The 17,240-nt window shown below is 52.6% G+C and overlaps 3 protein-coding genes across 5 annotated transcripts; all 3 read right to left on the reverse strand.

The window, feature by feature from the left end:
• Positions 1 to 623: 623 nt before the first annotated feature.
• RNF227 (ring finger protein 227) lies at positions 624 to 3,563 on the reverse strand. The gene is given in 4 exon segments (XM_036341473.1): positions 624 to 1,800; positions 1,874 to 1,961; positions 2,060 to 2,857; positions 3,245 to 3,563. Coding segments are annotated over 3 exon segments (951 nt in total). The 5' UTR covers positions 3,342 to 3,563; the 3' UTR covers positions 624 to 1,800; positions 1,874 to 1,905.
• A 3,676-nt stretch (positions 3,564 to 7,239) lies between these two features.
• Positions 7,240 to 14,573, reverse strand: KCNAB3 (potassium voltage-gated channel subfamily A regulatory beta subunit 3). 3 transcript variants are annotated; one of them, XM_036341489.1, is made up of 14 exons: positions 14,066 to 14,573; positions 12,671 to 12,714; positions 12,547 to 12,584; positions 12,218 to 12,294; positions 10,465 to 10,509; positions 10,312 to 10,356; positions 10,061 to 10,104; positions 9,776 to 9,862; positions 9,416 to 9,501; positions 9,137 to 9,257; positions 8,957 to 9,051; positions 8,726 to 8,846; positions 8,467 to 8,555; positions 7,240 to 8,205 (listed from the first exon to the last, which is right to left on the reverse strand). In XM_036341489.1, the coding sequence occupies exons 1-14, from the start codon at positions 14,305 to 14,307 to the stop codon at positions 8,128 to 8,130; spliced, it is 1,212 nt and encodes a 403-aa protein (XP_036197382.1). In that variant the 5' UTR covers positions 14,308 to 14,573; the 3' UTR covers positions 7,240 to 8,127. The 3 variants fall into 3 exon arrangements, with proteins under 3 accessions (XP_036197382.1, XP_036197383.1, XP_036197381.1); XM_036341490.1 differs by having other exon boundaries at positions 9,416 to 9,528; positions 9,767 to 9,862; XM_036341488.1 differs by having other exon boundaries at positions 8,467 to 8,846.
• Positions 14,574 to 15,242: 669 nt separating this feature from the next.
• On the reverse strand, positions 15,243 to 16,891 carry TRAPPC1 (trafficking protein particle complex 1). Its single transcript, XM_036341491.1, has 5 exons — positions 16,739 to 16,891; positions 16,529 to 16,627; positions 16,307 to 16,377; positions 15,861 to 15,999; positions 15,243 to 15,580 (listed from the first exon to the last, which is right to left on the reverse strand). The coding sequence occupies exons 2-5, from the start codon at positions 16,625 to 16,627 to the stop codon at positions 15,452 to 15,454; spliced, it is 438 nt and encodes a 145-aa protein (XP_036197384.1). The 5' UTR covers positions 16,739 to 16,891; the 3' UTR covers positions 15,243 to 15,451.
• Positions 16,892 to 17,240: the final 349 nt, after the last annotated feature.

Raw genomic sequence — 17,240 nt, forward strand, 5'->3', positions numbered from 1 at the left:
TATTTTTGAGTGGGAGTTCTTTGACTGGGGGGAGGGATAAGGAAAGAAAGGGTTTTGCTGTTTCATATTATCTATCTTTTTTCTCTTTTTAAAAACCTTGTGACTACCTTTTTCATTTCTGGGATCATCAATTAAAACTCCAAGGCTTTCCCACCCCAATCCTCCTGTGATGAGCTCCGTTTAGAGATGTAGCAGGACACCTATACAGGCCTCAGGTTGAAATCAGAGATAGCAGGGATTCTGGACAGAAGTGTGTGAGGGGTTGCCTGCTGCGATTCAGAACTGCCTTCTATTCATCCTTTTGATCATCCTTTCCACCTCCATCCTTTCCACGCTTAGTTCCCACAAGAGTCAGTAGAGGTCACCAAAGCTCCACGGGTTCAGTTCCAGTGTGCAGAAGTGCGTCCTTTTTTAAAGAGTTGGGGCGTGGGAGGTCAGACCTCCATAGCTTGCTAAGTATTTTAACTGCTAGACACTTCTCTGACATGTATCGTTCACTACCAGGGCTGCTCAGAAGCTGAGAGAGGTCAGACACTTTGCTTTTGAAAGTTAAAAAGGAAAGATAAAATTCAACAAACATAGCTGAGAGGTCAGACAGTTTTTGAATGTTAAAAAATAAAAGGTAAGATTCAACAAACATTTATTGGGTACATACTATGTATTAACACTGTTGTTGGCACTGGAGATAAAATAGTCACAAGTCAGTCATTACTCTCATGAAGCTTACACTTTAGTAGGGACACCAACAAAACACATACTATCTGAAAATAAAAGCAGAGAACATAAAACAAGGCATTATGCTATAGAAAGTGAGGGAAGGGGCAACACCAGGTTGAATGCTGAAAAAGGCTTCCCAAAAGAGGGAACATTTAAGCTGAGACTTAATGACAGGAAAAACCAATATATGGTTTAAATTCACATTTTTAACTCAGGAAAATCCAACTATGCACATGAATCTAGATTTCTTCAACAGAATGTCACTTTAGAACCTTCAATAAAATAGTGTATAGTTTGTTAAATACCATTTGTGTTCTAAATATTTCACCCATAGATGGTAACATCCTAGATCATCTAGGACCTGGGCTGATAATTAAAATGCAGGTTCTGATTCAGCAAGTGAAGTGGAATCCTGACACTTCCAACAAGCCCCCATTGACTGGACTATAAGATACTGATGGGATTTAAAATCTGATGCCTTTACCAAATGCCTCTTTTCTATCCTTGATAGGCCCTAATTAGGTGCCTCAGATGAATGTTCTTTGGACCTTCTGATACCTGCCCTAACAGGTTGGAGGGGGATTCTGAAATGAGGCAGGCCAGAGGCATCTGGGTAATTTTAGGAATACAGTACTGGGAGTGGGGAGACAGTGGGCATGTCAGCAGGGGCGGGTGGGAGGGGACTGCAAACAAAACGGCTTATTTTTCTCAAGCCTCTTAGTGGTAGAGAAGTGAGATTAACATGACATGAAAATCAGCCTCTTTCTCTCCTGTTCCATTTTTTTTTTTTTGAAATTTTCAAACCATTGACACAAAATTGCTAAAATGGGACTTGTTGCTCCCACACAACCAGAGTTGCCCTGGACAAAAGCCAAGTCACAGCTAAGGAAACAATCTGTCTTCTTCCCACGGGTACATAGACTTTGTTTTTATCATCATCCCTGGGCCACTCTATCCTAAACATGTATGGCTGGCACAGTCAGCAGATGGGGGCGATTCGTCTAGGAGCCTCCCCGGCTCAGCATCAACACCTCCAGGGCGTTCCCTCCTGCCGTCGGCTGCACTTCCTCGTCCGTGCCAGTCTTGGGATGGGAGAGGGGGTAGCCTTGGCATCAACCCCTGGTACGACAGCCCGCCCCCGGAACGCAGCTCCCACCTCCCTTCGGCCTCAGCTTCCGGGCCCCGGGGCTACAGCGTGCAGCGAGTCATGTGGGCCAAGTCCTTGATCTCCGGACAGTACAGAACTGGGGGAAAGAAGAAGGGTTAGTGGCAGCGGGAAGATGCAGTCTAACCCTGGGCATCCGAACCCCGTCTCTGTAGCCTCCCGGGGTGGCCCCCTCACCGTTGCTAGGCAGCGGGCGCCGCCAGCGGCGCGCGGGCGACAGCAACCTGTCCCAGAGCCGTCGGAACGCGCGCCACCCCGCGCTCCTCGGCCACGACCCCTTGTCGCTCTCTTCCTCCTCGTCGGCCTCTCCGTCGGCGTCGCCACCGTCCCTGCCCGGGCTACCAGCCTCATCGGGTTCACGTTCAGCCCGCGCCTTCTCCTCCAACCGCGACCACAAGTCCGGGTGGACAGGGATCTCCGTGACCCCGCCGCGCGGGAGCGGGGTGGGCGCGCGGCAGAAGGGGCACGTGACGACGCGGCGGAAGCGCACCACGCGCGCGGCCGCTCCGCTGCGGTCTCCGCGCGCCGCCAGCTCGCGCAGGCAGGCGGTGCAGAGCGAGTGGCCGCAGCGGGCGCGCGCCGTTCCGGGCAGGCGGCGCGGCGCGCGGGCCCCGAGGTTGAAGGGCCGGTAGCAGATGTCGCAGTCCAGCTCGCCGCGCTCCGGCAGAGACGGCACCTTCACCAGGAGCTGCATGGCGCCCGCCGCGGACTCGAGGGTGGCGCTCACGCGGCCGGCGCCGTGGGCAGCACGCACTAGCCCTCCCTGTGACCCGGCTCGGGTCTCGGGGCGGGCGCCGCCGCCTCTGGCCCCTTTTAAAAATGAGACCCCGCCCCTCGAGGCGTCACGCAGTGGTCAGGCCGCTCCCTGCGGCGGCACGTGTGGGGGCGGTGGAGGCCGGCGGCCGGGAATGTCGACGCTGACCGAGCTGGTCGGGGGATGGGGCAGGAGGCCAGAGTGATGCCAGGACCGGGGAGCTGGGGAGATAAGAGGTACACAGCCCTCTACTCCCTCCACACCTTCCTGCACCCCCCTGCCCCCCCTCCCCCCGCACAAAACCTGTGCACCTCGATTCTGCTGTGTCCGTGCAAATCCCCAGTCCTCTTCCTGAGCCCCACCCGGCCACGCGCACGGGTCTCTACAGCCCCTGGCACCTGTTCGCTCAGCTGGTCACACCTGCACAGCCCCATCCAAACAGGCTTCCTCCGCCAGGGGCTGTGCTCGTCCTGCCTCATCTTTAGCGGGCTCCGGGGTGTTTGCACGGATGCTGCCTGGCAGAAACGCTCCTGCCCGCAGCTCGCCTTGGTCTACATCACACACACACACACACACACACACACACACACACACTCACACTCACTCACCGTGCTCTGGTAAGGCTGGCTCCCCAATTTTCTTCTCCAACTGCTCAACTACCAGTTGACATCTCAGTCTTTGGAGCGACTTAGATTTCAGGACCATGGCCTTAGGAATGCTGGGAATCCCTTCGTTCCCGAGGAGTCAGGCCTGGACACCCACACACCATGATGGCTCCAGCAAAGCAGCCCAGCGTGAGTTCTGACTCAGGGGTCTGACTGCCCTCACAGGTAAACAGGACGTGGTACTCACAGCCCACATTCCCTCATGGCGCCACACCCATCCCCAGCTGCCTCCTCTCCCTCCTCTCCTGGACCTGCAATCCAGGTTCTGGTGTGGAGGTAACATCTAGAGCCAGCTGACACGTTGAGCAAAGTTACTTCACTTCTCTGGGCCTTGGTTTCCTCATTTATAAAATGTGGATAATAATAGTATTAAATGAGCTTACATAAGTAAAGGGCTTAGAACCGTGCCTAGCACAGAGTAAATGCCACATATTAGCTATAATTATTATCCTGTGGCCCCAGCCTAGGTGGTATTCATTTTAACTTCTCACTACCCAACATTTTCAACCCCCATCTCTCTGGGTCAATACCAGGTGGGTTTCTCTAGACCAGTGATGGCAAACCTATGACATGCGTGTCAGAGGTGACATGCGAACTCATTTTTTTGGTTGATTTTTCTTTGTTAAATGGCATTTAAACATATAAAATAAATATCAAAAATACAAGTCTTTGTTTTACTATGGGTGCAAATATCAAAAAAATTCTATATGTGACACGGCACCAGAGTTAGGTTAGGGTTTTTCAAAATGCTGACATGCCGAGCTCAAAAGGTTCGCCATAACTGCTCTAGCCCAGTGGTCGGCAAAATCATTCGTCAACAGAGCCAAATATCAACAGTACAACGATTGAAATTTCTTTTGAGAGCCAAATTTTTAAAACTTAAACAATATAGGTAGGTACATTGTTATTAACTTAATTAGGGTACTCCTAAGCTGGCCTTTGCTAAAAACGTCTTCAATCTGATTGAGGTACGTTCGTTCGCTGAGGTTGACCCCTTCCAACTCTCCCATCCACACTCGTCTTGTATACTTGTTTTGTCTATCTCCTTTCCGAAAACCGACTTCTGCGCATGGGCCACGAAGTTTCAATCGCACTGTACGTGCGCGCCCGCACGTGGTATTTTGTGGAAGAGCCATACGCAAGGGGCCAAAGAGCCGCATGTGGCTCGCGAGCCATGGTTTGCCAACCACTGCTCTAGACCAATGCATTTACTGGCAGTAATAGGCAATGTAGAGTTGGTTTTGCGTTTTAACTACATTGTTAAAACCTTAGAGCAGGGGTGGGCAAACTTTTTGACTCGAGGGCCACAATGGGTTCTTAAACTGGACCGGAGGGCCGGAACAAAAGCATGGATGGAGTGTTTGTGTGAACTAATATAAATTCAAAGTAAACTCATTACATAAAAGGGTACGGTCTTTTTTTTTTTTTTTAGTTTTATTCATTTCAAACGGGCCTGCCCACGGGCCGTAGTTTGCCCACGGCTGCCTTAGAGTGTAATCTTTGTGAGGAGGTATACCATCATTTTTAAGCAATCATTTCAGAACTAAGTTGTATTGTCTTCATAGTCACTTGGGGGAAGCTACCTACTTATTTCAATGATGCTGTCATAATTCAAAACTGTTTTGGAAATTCTCTTTGGGATGGTGTTCAGAGATCTCACATATTTTAATATCCCCAGTTGGTGATTAAATCTTAACCTTTTAAGGTAGATTTGATTATATAAATGCTCCCAACATGTTTCACAGTTAAAGCCTCTCTAAGCTTCAGACCTGGGTATCCAGTCACTTGCTCCTCCTTTCTTATCTTCCAGGACCCAAACCAATCATCTCCTTGTCCAAATCAGCATCTCTTCCAGTGTTTCCTACTTTTTTTATCCACATCCAGAAATCTACAACCAGCTCACAGAATTATGAAAAAAATGATGAAGAAAATTGTGTTTAGAAGTTGTTTCAAGCCACTAAATTTTGGAGGTGATTTGTGCATCAATAGATAATTGATCTAGAAAGTTTCTTACTGTCCTTAAGCCAAAGAATATTCTAGAGTGCCCTCTAAGTCACTGTATGTTCTGAACCCACTCGTGTCTCACATTCTGCTGCCATTGCCTCTTTGTCCTTAGACACGGGCTTTGGAGATCTTTGGATCCAGTGTTCTTTCTGCTGCAAAGCTTTCTTGTATGCTGTTCCCCTCACCTTCTGGCTTTCACCTTAGTAACACCTACTTGTCTGTCAGCTCTCGGAGCAGCCTTTCCTCCGGCCTTTGGACAGCTGAAGGTTCTGTCTGGGTGTTGTTTGTTTGTTCCGCCCATTTGTAAGTTCCATGAAGGTTGTTCTGAGTCTGGTTTTGTTCACCATTGTATCCCATAGTAGGACTCAGTAAATATTTGTTAAACTAATGAGTGAAGTTGCCTGGCTGGTGTGGCTCAGTTGGTGAATGTCATCCCATGCACTGAAAGGTCACCAGTTGGATTCCCAGTCAGGGCACATACCCAGGTTGTGGTTCGGTCCCTGGGGTGTGTACCAGAGGTAACCAATGCTTTTTTCTCCCTCTCCCTTCCTGTCTAAAGTCCATTAAAAACATATATTGAAAGAATTAATGAGTGAGGTGAGTGATAAATGTGGTGAATGAGGTGTGACAATAAAGGAAGGTTTTTTTGCAGGGGGTTTCTAAACTGCCTCTGAAGGTAATTATAAGGGGCTTTTTAAAATGTTCTGAGCAATGGGGGAGGCATTTTTAAAAGAAGTGCATAACCCTCCAAGGTGGTTATATAAGAGAGGACTATTTTGAATTTATAAATTCACGTATGTTTGTTACAGAAAAACTAACGATAGTTTAGTCATACATTTTACCTCTTGGTTTCCTCCACAGTCTTCCCAAATGAGTAGAAGATGATGGGAATGGTATGTACGTATTCATTCGTTGATCCAGTTGGTTGCTAATCCATAAAGTGGTATGCTGCTTTTTCTCTTTTGGAAATTGCTCTCCCAGCTTCACGATCAGGGGTGAGGATGGGTAGCAGGGAGATGGTGAGGTGGTGGCGTGTTTTTTTTTAATCCTCACCCAAGGTTACGTTTTCATTGATTTTTAGAGTGACAGGAAGGGAGAGCGAGCGAAACATTCATGTGAGAGAAACATGGACCGGCTGCCTCCCGCGCGCCCCCCAACTGGGGACCAAACACACCACCTAGTTATGTGCCCTGACTGGGACTCGAACCCGTAACCTGTACCGGAGGATGCTCCAACCAACTGAGCCCCCCGGGGAATGGCAAAATTGTATTTTAAGAAAGGCAGAGCACATTCTTCCCTGCCTTGTGATCCTTAAAGGTTGTAACTTTCCACCCACTTTCTATCCCAGGGACATCAGAGTCCTTTGGGGAAGACTAAGGGGCTGTATCTGACATAATCCCATTCAATTCTGCTTTCCTGCCATCCTCACACGTTTTCTTTTTTTTCCTTTATAGCAATAACTCCTTTCCCTTTCTCTGTATCATCTCAACCATCGGCCAGTTTTCATTTTACCTCTCCTTCACCAAATCCCAAAGCCTCAACTTCAGAACAGCCCTCCCATTCAGCCACAAGAAAACCACAAGAAACTTGTTCCTTAGCATGTGTGGGTATCAGGCAAGAGTGAAATTAAGGAGTTTAAGACCAGAAGTGTGAGGGCAGTGGTGTCAGGGGGAGGAAAAAGACCACGAAGCCAGATCTCTCTGGGTTCTAAGGAATGTGGCAACGGGAGGGAGGAAGGAAACTGGGGCCCAAGTGCTTTGGTGCTGGGCCCTTGGTGAGAGTGGTGCCTGGGAGCACAGTGCTTGGGTCTCTGGGGTAAATGAACAGTGGAGAGAAAGCTAGTAGGGGAGCTTTCTAATGGCTGGGGCTAGGCCAGATATCTGAGACTGAGCCCCTAACCTCCCACCCCCTGCAATTTCAGACAGTGATGAGGAAGGATTAAGATTTTATTTACAATTCCCTGGAAAGTCTTACAGAAGAGAGGCCATTATTATTGCTTTAAGATTATTGCCAGAACTAAGCCTGCAGTCCTCCAAAGCCAGGTAGAAGTCCTGGCTCAAAAGTCTATCCCCAGACCCTTTTATGTTAGCCCCGTATCCCTGGTTTGACCGAAAGGCTGTCACTATTTCCTGTGACGCACAGCCCGACCGCTTTCCAAGGACTGCCCTGGCCCAGCTATACATCTGCCATCTATTTTCTCTCGACCTTTGTCAGAAACAACGTATTAACACTAATTCCAGTTTTAAGCCCTTCTTCACCTCCTGGCTGGGAGTCAGGGTCCTTTGTTCCTAAAGATTATCATGTAGTTCCCGCCAGGACCAGCCTGGCTTCCTTTGTGCAGCATAACGGCATATCATAAGAACTCCATTTTCCTTCGTCCCAGATGACGTCACAACTCACTTGTTAGGTGAGTACCCCTTGATGACATTTCAAGGGCCACTTTTGAGGTACTCTGCGTTTCTTGTGCCTACCGTTTAGCTTTTTTTTACCCCCTCGGCTATTGGGGTAAGAGAGAAAGAGGGGAGACCAAATGGCAGAGGGGATTGCCCAGTAGCTAGCTCATGCCTGGCATTAGCAGAAAGGCCTGGAAGAACGCAGAAGGGAGCAGCGGACTACTTTTCCTCTCAAGCCCCACTGCGGAAGGATATGGCTCTGTTCATGCGTGTAGACTATCGAAGCCGGAACTCGTTAGTGGGCGGGACCACTTGGCTCTGGCAGCTGCGTGGAGGGATCTGGAGCTGGAGGGGTTTGGCTTCCGGGAAACAGTTCTGGGTGGGCAGGGGTGCAGCGGCTCCAGATTTGGGTCTCTGCGCCCCGACAGACTATTTCTTGGAATGTGGTTTGTTCCCCAGGAGCCCGTCTATCTCCATAACCGTCTGCGAGGTCAGCTGGCTCAGCACCTGGAGGAGGATGGGGTGGTTGGGTCACTGAAGAAGGTTCTGAAGTTTGAGGGCCTGACCTTAGAGGACCCAAGGGAGCAGCACAGAGGGCCAAGTGGCAGGGAAAGAGTCACAGCTGCGCCCGTTTTGCCTTGTCACCCTGGAACCTCTCATCTGCAAAGGGAGGGCCTGGTAGTGAGTCCTAACCTTGGGTTGGACAACGAGGCCTTGACCCCTGGGGAGGGGCCAGAGAGGGGCTCTGCCTCTGAGTCCCCAGCTCACCTGTAGGGCACCCAGATGTTCTATCAGCTGCTCTGCACTCGACACCCCCAGCAAGACCGAGCTGACACCCTCACTGCGGAGACACCACGCTGAAGCCAGAGGAGGAAAGCAAGAGAACTGATGGATAGGAATGAACATACGAACTTCAGAAGTGTCTCGGAGGAAGAGGATTCTCCCTCAGGACAAACCACTCTTGGGTTTGAGAGTTTCTCGGAAGGAGACAAAGCCTCTACAGGGTCCAGGGCAGGCAGTGTCTCACCAATAGCCAGCTGCGCCACAGTGCAGCCCAGCTGGTGAGCTATGGGTAGAAGGTCCATGACTTTGGCTTGTTGCTTCTTGCCATCCTCACTCTGCACTTTGTCCTTGAGCCACTGGTAACCCTGGAGGCCAAAGAGGATCATCAAAAGACACCCCCACCACCACCACTACCACCACCACCCTGGAACAGCCAAAATAGCCCAGTCCTGCCACCTGAGCCCCAAGATCAAACCTTGATGGTGGCCCTGCAGGGATCTGGGATTCGCCCATCATACTTGCTGGTGATGAGGCCACAGGCCAGAGGGGACCAGGTGACGGAGCCAACGCCTAAGAGGAAGAGGATTGGATGTGGGGAAAGGAATCCAGGCGATGCTGAGCCCAAGGGAAAGGTAGGGACGAGGGGGCTTCGAACCAATCTTGTGGTAGAGCTCTGGCAGCTGCATCTCCACCTTTTCTCTTTGAAACAGATGGTGCTCTGCTTGTTCACACACTGGAGGAATCAGATTGAACTGCCTGGCCACAGAGTAGGCCTCCTGAGTGGGGTGGGAAAGAGATAGGGGTGTGGTGAGGAAGCACTCTTTCCATTTTCTTCCACTCCTCTTCCTCCTCCTCCAATAGAGGGGGTTTGGAGTGGCCATGTGAAAAGTGGGCATCAGTTGTGGGACAGGGGGAAGTGGGGTAGCACACTCACCATGATTTCTGCAGCCCCCCATCGGGATGTCCCCCAGTATAGAGCCAGGCCCTGGTTGATGACATAGGTCATGGCTCGAACAATCTCTAGGCATATGGGAGAGGAGAGCCTTACTGCCAGATCCCTGGCATCCAGGACTCCAGATCTGCAGATCTCTGCCTGCCCCACCCAGACCCCAGGCATCTCTGTGAAGTCAGAGAGGTTGCTTTCTGCTCTTTGCTTCCCTCCCTGTCTAAGTCTTGGGGATCTGAGCATCCACTGTGGAGCTTGGGAGGCCTCCTGAACAGGAGCTGGCTTCCTGTTGAGGTTTGAGAAGTGCTCAGTTTTGAAGGACTCTTAGAGTTGGGGTGCTGCGTTTACCCTCCATGGGACTGTTGGGATCTGAGCGATTAGCAAAGACGATGTCCACATATCCCAGCTGGAGACGTTCCAGAGATTCTCGCAAGCCTGGGGTAGGGATGAGGACAGGAAGGTAAGTACCTTAGTTTCCGTTTCGGAAGAATTCAGATCTCACCATTTTGCCATGGCCGTCTAAATCCCAGTCCCCCTATTCAAAGCCTCTCACTCAGGAGCTTCAGAGAATGTTCCCAACTCCTCTGGGTTCCATACCAAGCCACTTCAGGTTCCCAGTCTCTTAACTCTCACCCTCGATGATGTGTTTGCGGCTCAAGCCTCGCTCAGTTTCTGCCCTGTAGGAAAAGGTAAGTCAAAGATGAGGTGTGACACAGATAGGAGACCAGGGCTGGTCTGCACCTTGAGGAACTGGGATTGCATGGGTTCTCACAGGTGGAATGTAGACCTGGGGTAGCAAATATGGGGACAGCCGTCACCACCGTCCCATACACCACACACCCTCTGTAGATCGTTTCCCCACTTAGAGTGGGGCAGCCACTTACTGTCCTCCCCCAAAAATCTTGGTGGTGATGACATAGCTTGATCTCCTGGAAAAAGAAAAACGGGAGAACCAGCAAGAAAAGGACTTTTGATGATTATGTCCCTAGCAACCCCCCCCCCCCAAAAAAAAAACAACAAAACAAACACAGTCTCACCTCCAACCTTTGCTCCTGAGGATGTTGCCTAGGGTCCTTTCAGCCCTGGGAGAAAGACAGTGTAGACACACTGACCCCTCCAAGGAGGATCAGTTCCTTCCCCTCTTCCTCACATTTCCCTTCAACTAATTCCCTCTCTTGTTAAGTGGAGAATAAACCAGGAGTCCAGTTTATTCAGCCCCATCCAGGACTAAATAATAAAAGCTCCTGGAATTAGGGGTGTAGTCATATAGTTTTCATTCAGTCATTCAACATGTATCACCTGTGCCTCAATTATGCACCAAGCTCTGTTCTGAGTTCTGAAGGGACAGAGTAGGATGAGGGGAGTGGGACAAGGAGACACTGGTTCCAACCATTTGTGTTGCCCCCTCCCCTTGAGTCTACAAAATCCCACCTATCCTTCAAAGCTTAGCTCAGATTCTGCCTCTGAGGGAAACAGAAAATGTTCTCTGATTGCTATAGACTATGATCAGTCCTTGTTAGCTTCCATAGCTCTTACTGGTGATTTTCAACCGGTATGCCACAGGAATTTTTAAAACATGTAATAGCCGACTATTTAGTCGGGGCACTGGCCTCATTTCCCTTAAATTGTCAAATAAAAAAATGACAGCAGCCCTAGCCGGTTTGGCTTGGTGGATAGAGCATCGGCCTGCGGACTGGAGGCTCCCAGGTTCAATTTCTGGTCAAGGGCACATGCCCGGGTTGCTGGCTTGATCTGATCCGCAGTGGGGAGTGTGCGGGAGGCAGCCAATCGATGATTCTCTCTCATCATTGATGTTTCTATCGCTCTCTCCCTCTTTCTTCCTCTCTGAAATCAATAAAAATATATTTTTAAAAAATTGCAACAGCCAACACAATAATGGCCATCCACTGTGAACGAATCAAAATTATATATATTTTTTTGGTCAGATTGGCCAAAAAAATTTTTTTGATGTGCCGCAGAATTTAAGTAATTATTTTATGTGTGCCATGAGATAAAAAAGGTTGAAAATCACTGGGCTACACAATTCTTTGACACATAATTATGAACTAAGATGTGATAAGTCTTGAGTTATGGTGGACTGTTATTCATTCTTTCATATCTCCCTGTCTCTTTGGTTGGTTTGTTTTACTTACACTGTGAGCTTCTTGAGGGCACAGTGATGTTATCCCACCAGCAGTGCCTGCTCTGTACTAGGCTCTGTGTAGGTACTCAGGTGACACGGGGGAAAGCAAGACAGATTTCATAGAAGGAGGAGCATCCCAGTTGAGCAGCAAATATGGCTACAGGAGCCAGTAATGGATACCGGTGTGTCGGAGGGCAGTGTAAAGTGCTTTAGGAACTGAGGGGGCCAGTGGGGACCTGGGTGAGGCTTCCTGGAGAAGCAGACATCTGGCCAGGACTTGAGGATGAGCAGAAGGGTTTGCCATGTGGAGGAGAGGTAGGAGTGGCTACTCCCTGTGTGAAGCCACGGGGGGGTGATATGGCATGGTGTGTTTGAAAATTTAGATTTGGAAACCCCCGCCGTTGCACATAATTGATGCCCAAGATATATTTGTTGGTTTTCTTTTATTTTGACTGCACAGTACGCCCATTGCCCTCTAAGCTGATGTTTGGGACTATGATCCCCATAATGTTTCGGGGGCCCCACTGGCTGACAGGTTAGAACTTAGTGTTGGCAGGATTCCCAGAGTTCTTGAGATGGAAAACATGAAGCCCTGCTGTTCTCTCAGTCTTCTAATTATAACTTAGCTCTTTCGCCCCAGTCCTTACTTTCCAGCTGCGTACACCTCGGTGTCAAACAGGTTTATACCATGTTCATAGGCTGCTGTCAGCACGTCCTCTGCTGTCTAGGGAGGTGAGAAGAAAGAGTTGGAGATTATCCACAGGCCCCTCAATGACCTCCCTCATTGCACTCTAGCACCTTCGCCTTAGCACCTTAGCCTTGATTTCTACATTCTCTTCCCTTTTCCCATCCCCCAGCCTCATGTCCCCTTCGCCATTCTCCATGCTTGTTGTCCAAACCCCAACCCAAGTCCATTTCCCCTTGTTCTGGTTCCCTCATAGCCCCTCACCCTGCTTCTAGATCCCATCACTTATACCTCATCCGAGATCTGAGAACCAAATGTGACCCAGGTACCTGTAAGTGAGAAGCCAGGCATGTGAGAACTGTGGGGGGCAAGCCATGAAAGAACACCCTTCCCTTAAATCTTTTTTCTAACTCACCTAGGCCAAGACAGGACACACGAAGACCAGACTTCCCTAGGTTTCTGCGGGAGACAGAAGTAGCAGGAAGGTGTGGAGCCTCCATTAGGAACGTAGATGATCAGCCCCCAGCTCCTCTCCTTCCAGGATGAGAAGCCCTCAGGGGGTCTCAGTCCAAAACTAGACCCAGTGGGGCTACGGAATTGGGCAGTGCTATGCTCGTAGCGTAAGTGAACAAATAAGTGATTGCTCCTCTGGATACACTGTAACATGCTTATCTTCCTTCCTATCACGTTGAAGATGTACTGCTTGGCTTGTGTTTCTGCTGGTGGGGTTTTGTCTGTGTTTGAGTCATCTCTGGCAGGTGTGGAGTTGGGGGCTGGGAGGAATGTGACTGGCCGAGTGTGATGAGTTTGTGAAAACAGACCTTCAGACAGAGAGTGCTATGCTAAAGGGCAGACATCGGAGTGGGAGGAGTTAACCAAGTCAAATTCAGTCACTCAACCAAGGGTCCCTGGTTAGCCTGGCAGATGAGACTCCAACAAAGGGAGGCAGGACACCTAGGTGGGGAGTATGACAGGAGGGGGCCAGTTCTCCCTCTTCCTCTCCCCACTCCCTCTGCTCCTGTGGGCTTGTGAAGTCTGTCTCTGAACGAGAAAGACCCCTCCTCCAAGCCCCCACTCAGGGAACCAGCTCCCAAGCGGAGCTGCCACATGGAAGGGATGGAATTCCTCACCTGACAAAGCCAGGTGGACTCAGCTGGGTGAGCTCAGCTCAGGCCCAGGCAGGAGCCCCCCTCCTCCCCCTCCTCCCCCTCCTGCCCCCATGCTGGTTCTGAGAGCCCAGCAGTTCTCTGAGATAAAGTTGGTTAGTTACAGTCCACCTTCCCCACCTGACCCCTGTTCCTCAGCATGGGGTTGAGAGATGTGGTCCATCTTTCCACCTTCTGTCCCCACCAAGATAGGTCGCAGGACACTGGGCCCGCGGGGCAGGGCAGGTGGGGGCGGTATCTGGGTCAGGCACCCTGAGCAGTCCGGGGTGAGAAGCCCTTTCCTTCTCCCTCTTCCCAGGACACAGACCCAAGGACACGGGGGGGAGGGGGGGCAGGGGGGGCGCGGGAAAGGCACCCTGGGGATCCCTGCACCCCTGGCTTTCCTGGGGGTAAAAAAAACCTCAGGAGCATCCCCAGGCTCTGACGGGACCGGGTCAACCTTGGTAAACTTGCATTTCTCCTGGTAGGGGTATCAACGGAGACCAAGAGAGGGACCAAGTAAGGGAGGGCCGGTGCTGGGAAGAAGAGAGAGAATGCGCCGGGACCTTCCGAGCGAAGTTTGAGGGGGTCCTGGGGCATCTCAGGAAGCTTCAGGGGTCAGGAAAGGGGAGCAGATTGGGCGGGCTGCCCGGCCACCCCCATACCTGTATTTCATGCCGGTGCCTCGGCCGGTGCTCTCTCGGAGGGCCCCAGGGGGCGCTGGGGGTCGGGGGACCACTGCGGTGCGGGCTTTGGGGCCCGACCCTCCTCCTCCGGGAGGGTTTCCGTGCACCCCGCCGACAGGCCCGCCGTTACCGCCCCCGGGGCCGGGCCGGGCTCCACACAGACGGTCCTCGCTGTTCCGGCTGCGGAGGTTCTGCTCGGTACACGCGATGGACACCTGCATGCCGGCTGCCCACGGGGAGGGGGCTCCAAGGGGGAAGGAAGGGAGGAAACCGGGGAGCCCGAGGGCGGACAGGCGGGTGCAGTGGCCGGAGCCCCGAGGAGAGCGGGGAGGCTGCGGAGGCTGCGGAGGGAGTCAGCAGGCAGGACCGGGCCCGCGGGGGCGGGCGGCTGGAGGTCGCGGAGTTTGCGGTGGGAGGAGGGAAACGCGGGGGAACCACGAATGGAGGTATTCGTCCACAGGGGCACTGGCGCGGGAAGTGAATGAGGGTAACGGTGGGGGGCGATCCAGGAGGGTAGGGACCTAGGGAGGAGTGGGGGGGGGGGGGGAAGGTGCCACCTCAGGCTGATCCGCAGGGGACCCGCTAGGTTCCCAGCCGTGTCCGCAGCGGGCCCGGCTCATCAACATGCAGGCACCGCCCCTCATCTGCATAACCCCGCCCGCCTCCCGGTGAAACCCGCCTCCTCTGCATAAGCCCCGCCTCCCGGAGCTCTACAGCTTGACAATTGGAGGTCCTCGGAGGCCGGGGAGCTGCGCTGGAGAGGGTGGTTCTCGGGTCTCTCTGGGTCCCCAGGCAGGGCGGGCTTCCTCCCCCTCAGCAGTTCTCAAAAGGGGATGATTTAGTCCCCCAGAGGGCATTTGATAAGATCTGGAGACATTTTTTTACTATCACTACTGGGGATGGGGAGGAACGTGCTACCAGCATCTAGTGACTATCGCCCAGGATAAAGCACAGGACAGCACCCCCCGCCCCAACCCCCCCGCCCCCCCGCAAACAATGAAATATCCAGCCCAATATATCAATAATGTTGCTGTTGGGAAAACCACGGTCAGCGCCTCTGTGCAGGCTCAGAGGATGTGGCCACCCTGGCTCATGCCTCTATGAGTGGGGCAGGGCACCCGACCAACCGCCCAAACTGACACACTCAAGACGCAGATAGTGACAAAAAAAAGTTTATTCTGTACTTCTCATGGCATCTGGTAGAGGATAAACCTGCAGAGAGGGCCTGGTTTGGAGGTGACGGGGAGGGCACCAGGGTGGGCTGCACGCGGGCTCGAGGGCAGGCAGTGGAGAGCCCTGAGGGGAAGCAGGTTAGGAGGGGCCCCAGGAAGACAGATTCTCCTGAGGGGTGAGGTGGGTGCTCCTTCAGCCAGCCCTGGCAGAGAAGAAGGGCAGAGAGCGGATGTAGGAATCCAGGCGGGAGCGGAAGAGCTCACTTTGCACAGTTTGTCCAAGCGGGCACAGGGGGTTCTTCACCACCAGCTCCACGTACAGCTGTGGAGAAGGAGGGTGTTAGAGCCAGGCTTTGGACACTTCTTGTTCCCGACTCCAAACCTAGTATAACCTCAAGGATGTGTGAATGAATACATCAGGCTCAGGGGCTGGGAGGAAGCCCTCCTGGATGAGAAACCAGGGGTGGGAGTGTTGAAAACTCTGACTTCAATAGAGATAAAATAGGATCCTGGCAGGAAATCTGAAGGCGTCTCGGGGCTCTACATGGCCATGCCACCCTTTGAGGAGCTTCGGGGGAAGGGTCCCAGGGGCGGGCACTGACCGCACTATAAATGTGATGCAGCACATCTCGAATGGGCCCCACGCCCAAGTCAGTGTTCATCACAACCTTGATCCCCGTGGGCGTCTCGTAGTAATGGAGTTTGTAACGGCTGGTTTGGAAGGCCAGAAACCCATCCTTCCTGCAGGGATGAGGAGGATGTTAAGGAATGGGAGCAGAATCTTCCCCAAAAGAAACTCCTAATCATCTCTGGCTCGATTCCCTTCTCTTTAAACATATGTGTAGGTGCCTGGTTGAGCAGACACCTCCCCCAGGCTCTGTTCCCCCTCCCCACACCCAACCTCTCTATCATCAGATTTCCCCCACCATCGCTCCATGCAGCTCTGTCTCTGGGAGCCAAAGGCCCCTTCCACTCCAGAAAGTTTCCCCAACCCCCAATTCCCAAGGCTGGTCCTTTCCCCCTCAGCATGCCCCCTGACTCCGCGTACATGTCTAGCGGGGACATCTTGCTGACAAACGAACGAATAGAGAAGAGCATCCCGTACATGAGCTTGAACTCCTGGAGGAAAAAGGGCAGAGTTAGCTCTCGGTTGTTGAAGGAGACGGGCCAGGGGTGGGAAAGAGCCACGGTTAGGAGCGGGGAGGCTGGGCTAGGACTGTGTGCGTCTGGAGATGCGAGGTCACCCGGTGGCGCGGGGCCCCCTCGTCACCTCCTCCTTGGAGATCCCCGCTTGCTTCTTGCGGTGCCACTCGCTGTAATGCAGACAGACTCCATTTCGGTCAAACAGGTACAGGTTGTGGACAGTCATCTGCGGGGCACAGAGCGTGAGCCTTGCGCTAGGACCGCCCAGCTCCCGTGGGTTCCGGCGTTCCGTCCCTGATCCTTCCCAACTGGCGGGTTCCCTCTCTCCCAAACTCACCGGAACTGCTCCAAGTGCCTGTCACTAGATACTTCCGGTTTCCGCGGAGCCCCGCCCACCCGTCCTTCCGCAGCCGCGGAGCAGTAACTCCGTCCAAACACCTCTCTCAGCCAGCGCGAGGCCCGAGGGACTGCGCGTGCGCATCCTGGCTCCCGGGCCCCTGAAGCCGTAAAAGCCGCGGCGAGTGCGGTCCCGGGATGGTGACGTCACGGAGGCGAGCGAGGCGGGGCTGCGCGCGGTGGGCGGGCTGCTGCCAACGGTTTTGAGTGTCGGGAGCGCGCGAGGGGAGGTCTCGGTCTTCCCGGATCCGGGCTCGGGGGAGGGGGCTGTCGCTTGTCCTCGCCTTGACAAATTGGGGGGCTGAGAACTGGAGGTGTGGGGTAATTGGGACGGGGGAACCGGGGTGGAGCATCTCGGGCCAGGTTTGAGGGCGGCGTCCTCTCTAGGGACGTTCTGAGGGTGTGACCGAGTTCACAAAGTTTCCTTCGGGGTAGGAGGAAGG

This window comes from Myotis myotis, unplaced genomic scaffold (genome assembly GCF_014108235.1).
Source record: "Myotis myotis isolate mMyoMyo1 unplaced genomic scaffold, mMyoMyo1.p scaffold_m19_p_17, whole genome shotgun sequence".
Classification (NCBI taxonomy): domain Eukaryota; kingdom Metazoa; phylum Chordata; class Mammalia; order Chiroptera; family Vespertilionidae; genus Myotis; species Myotis myotis.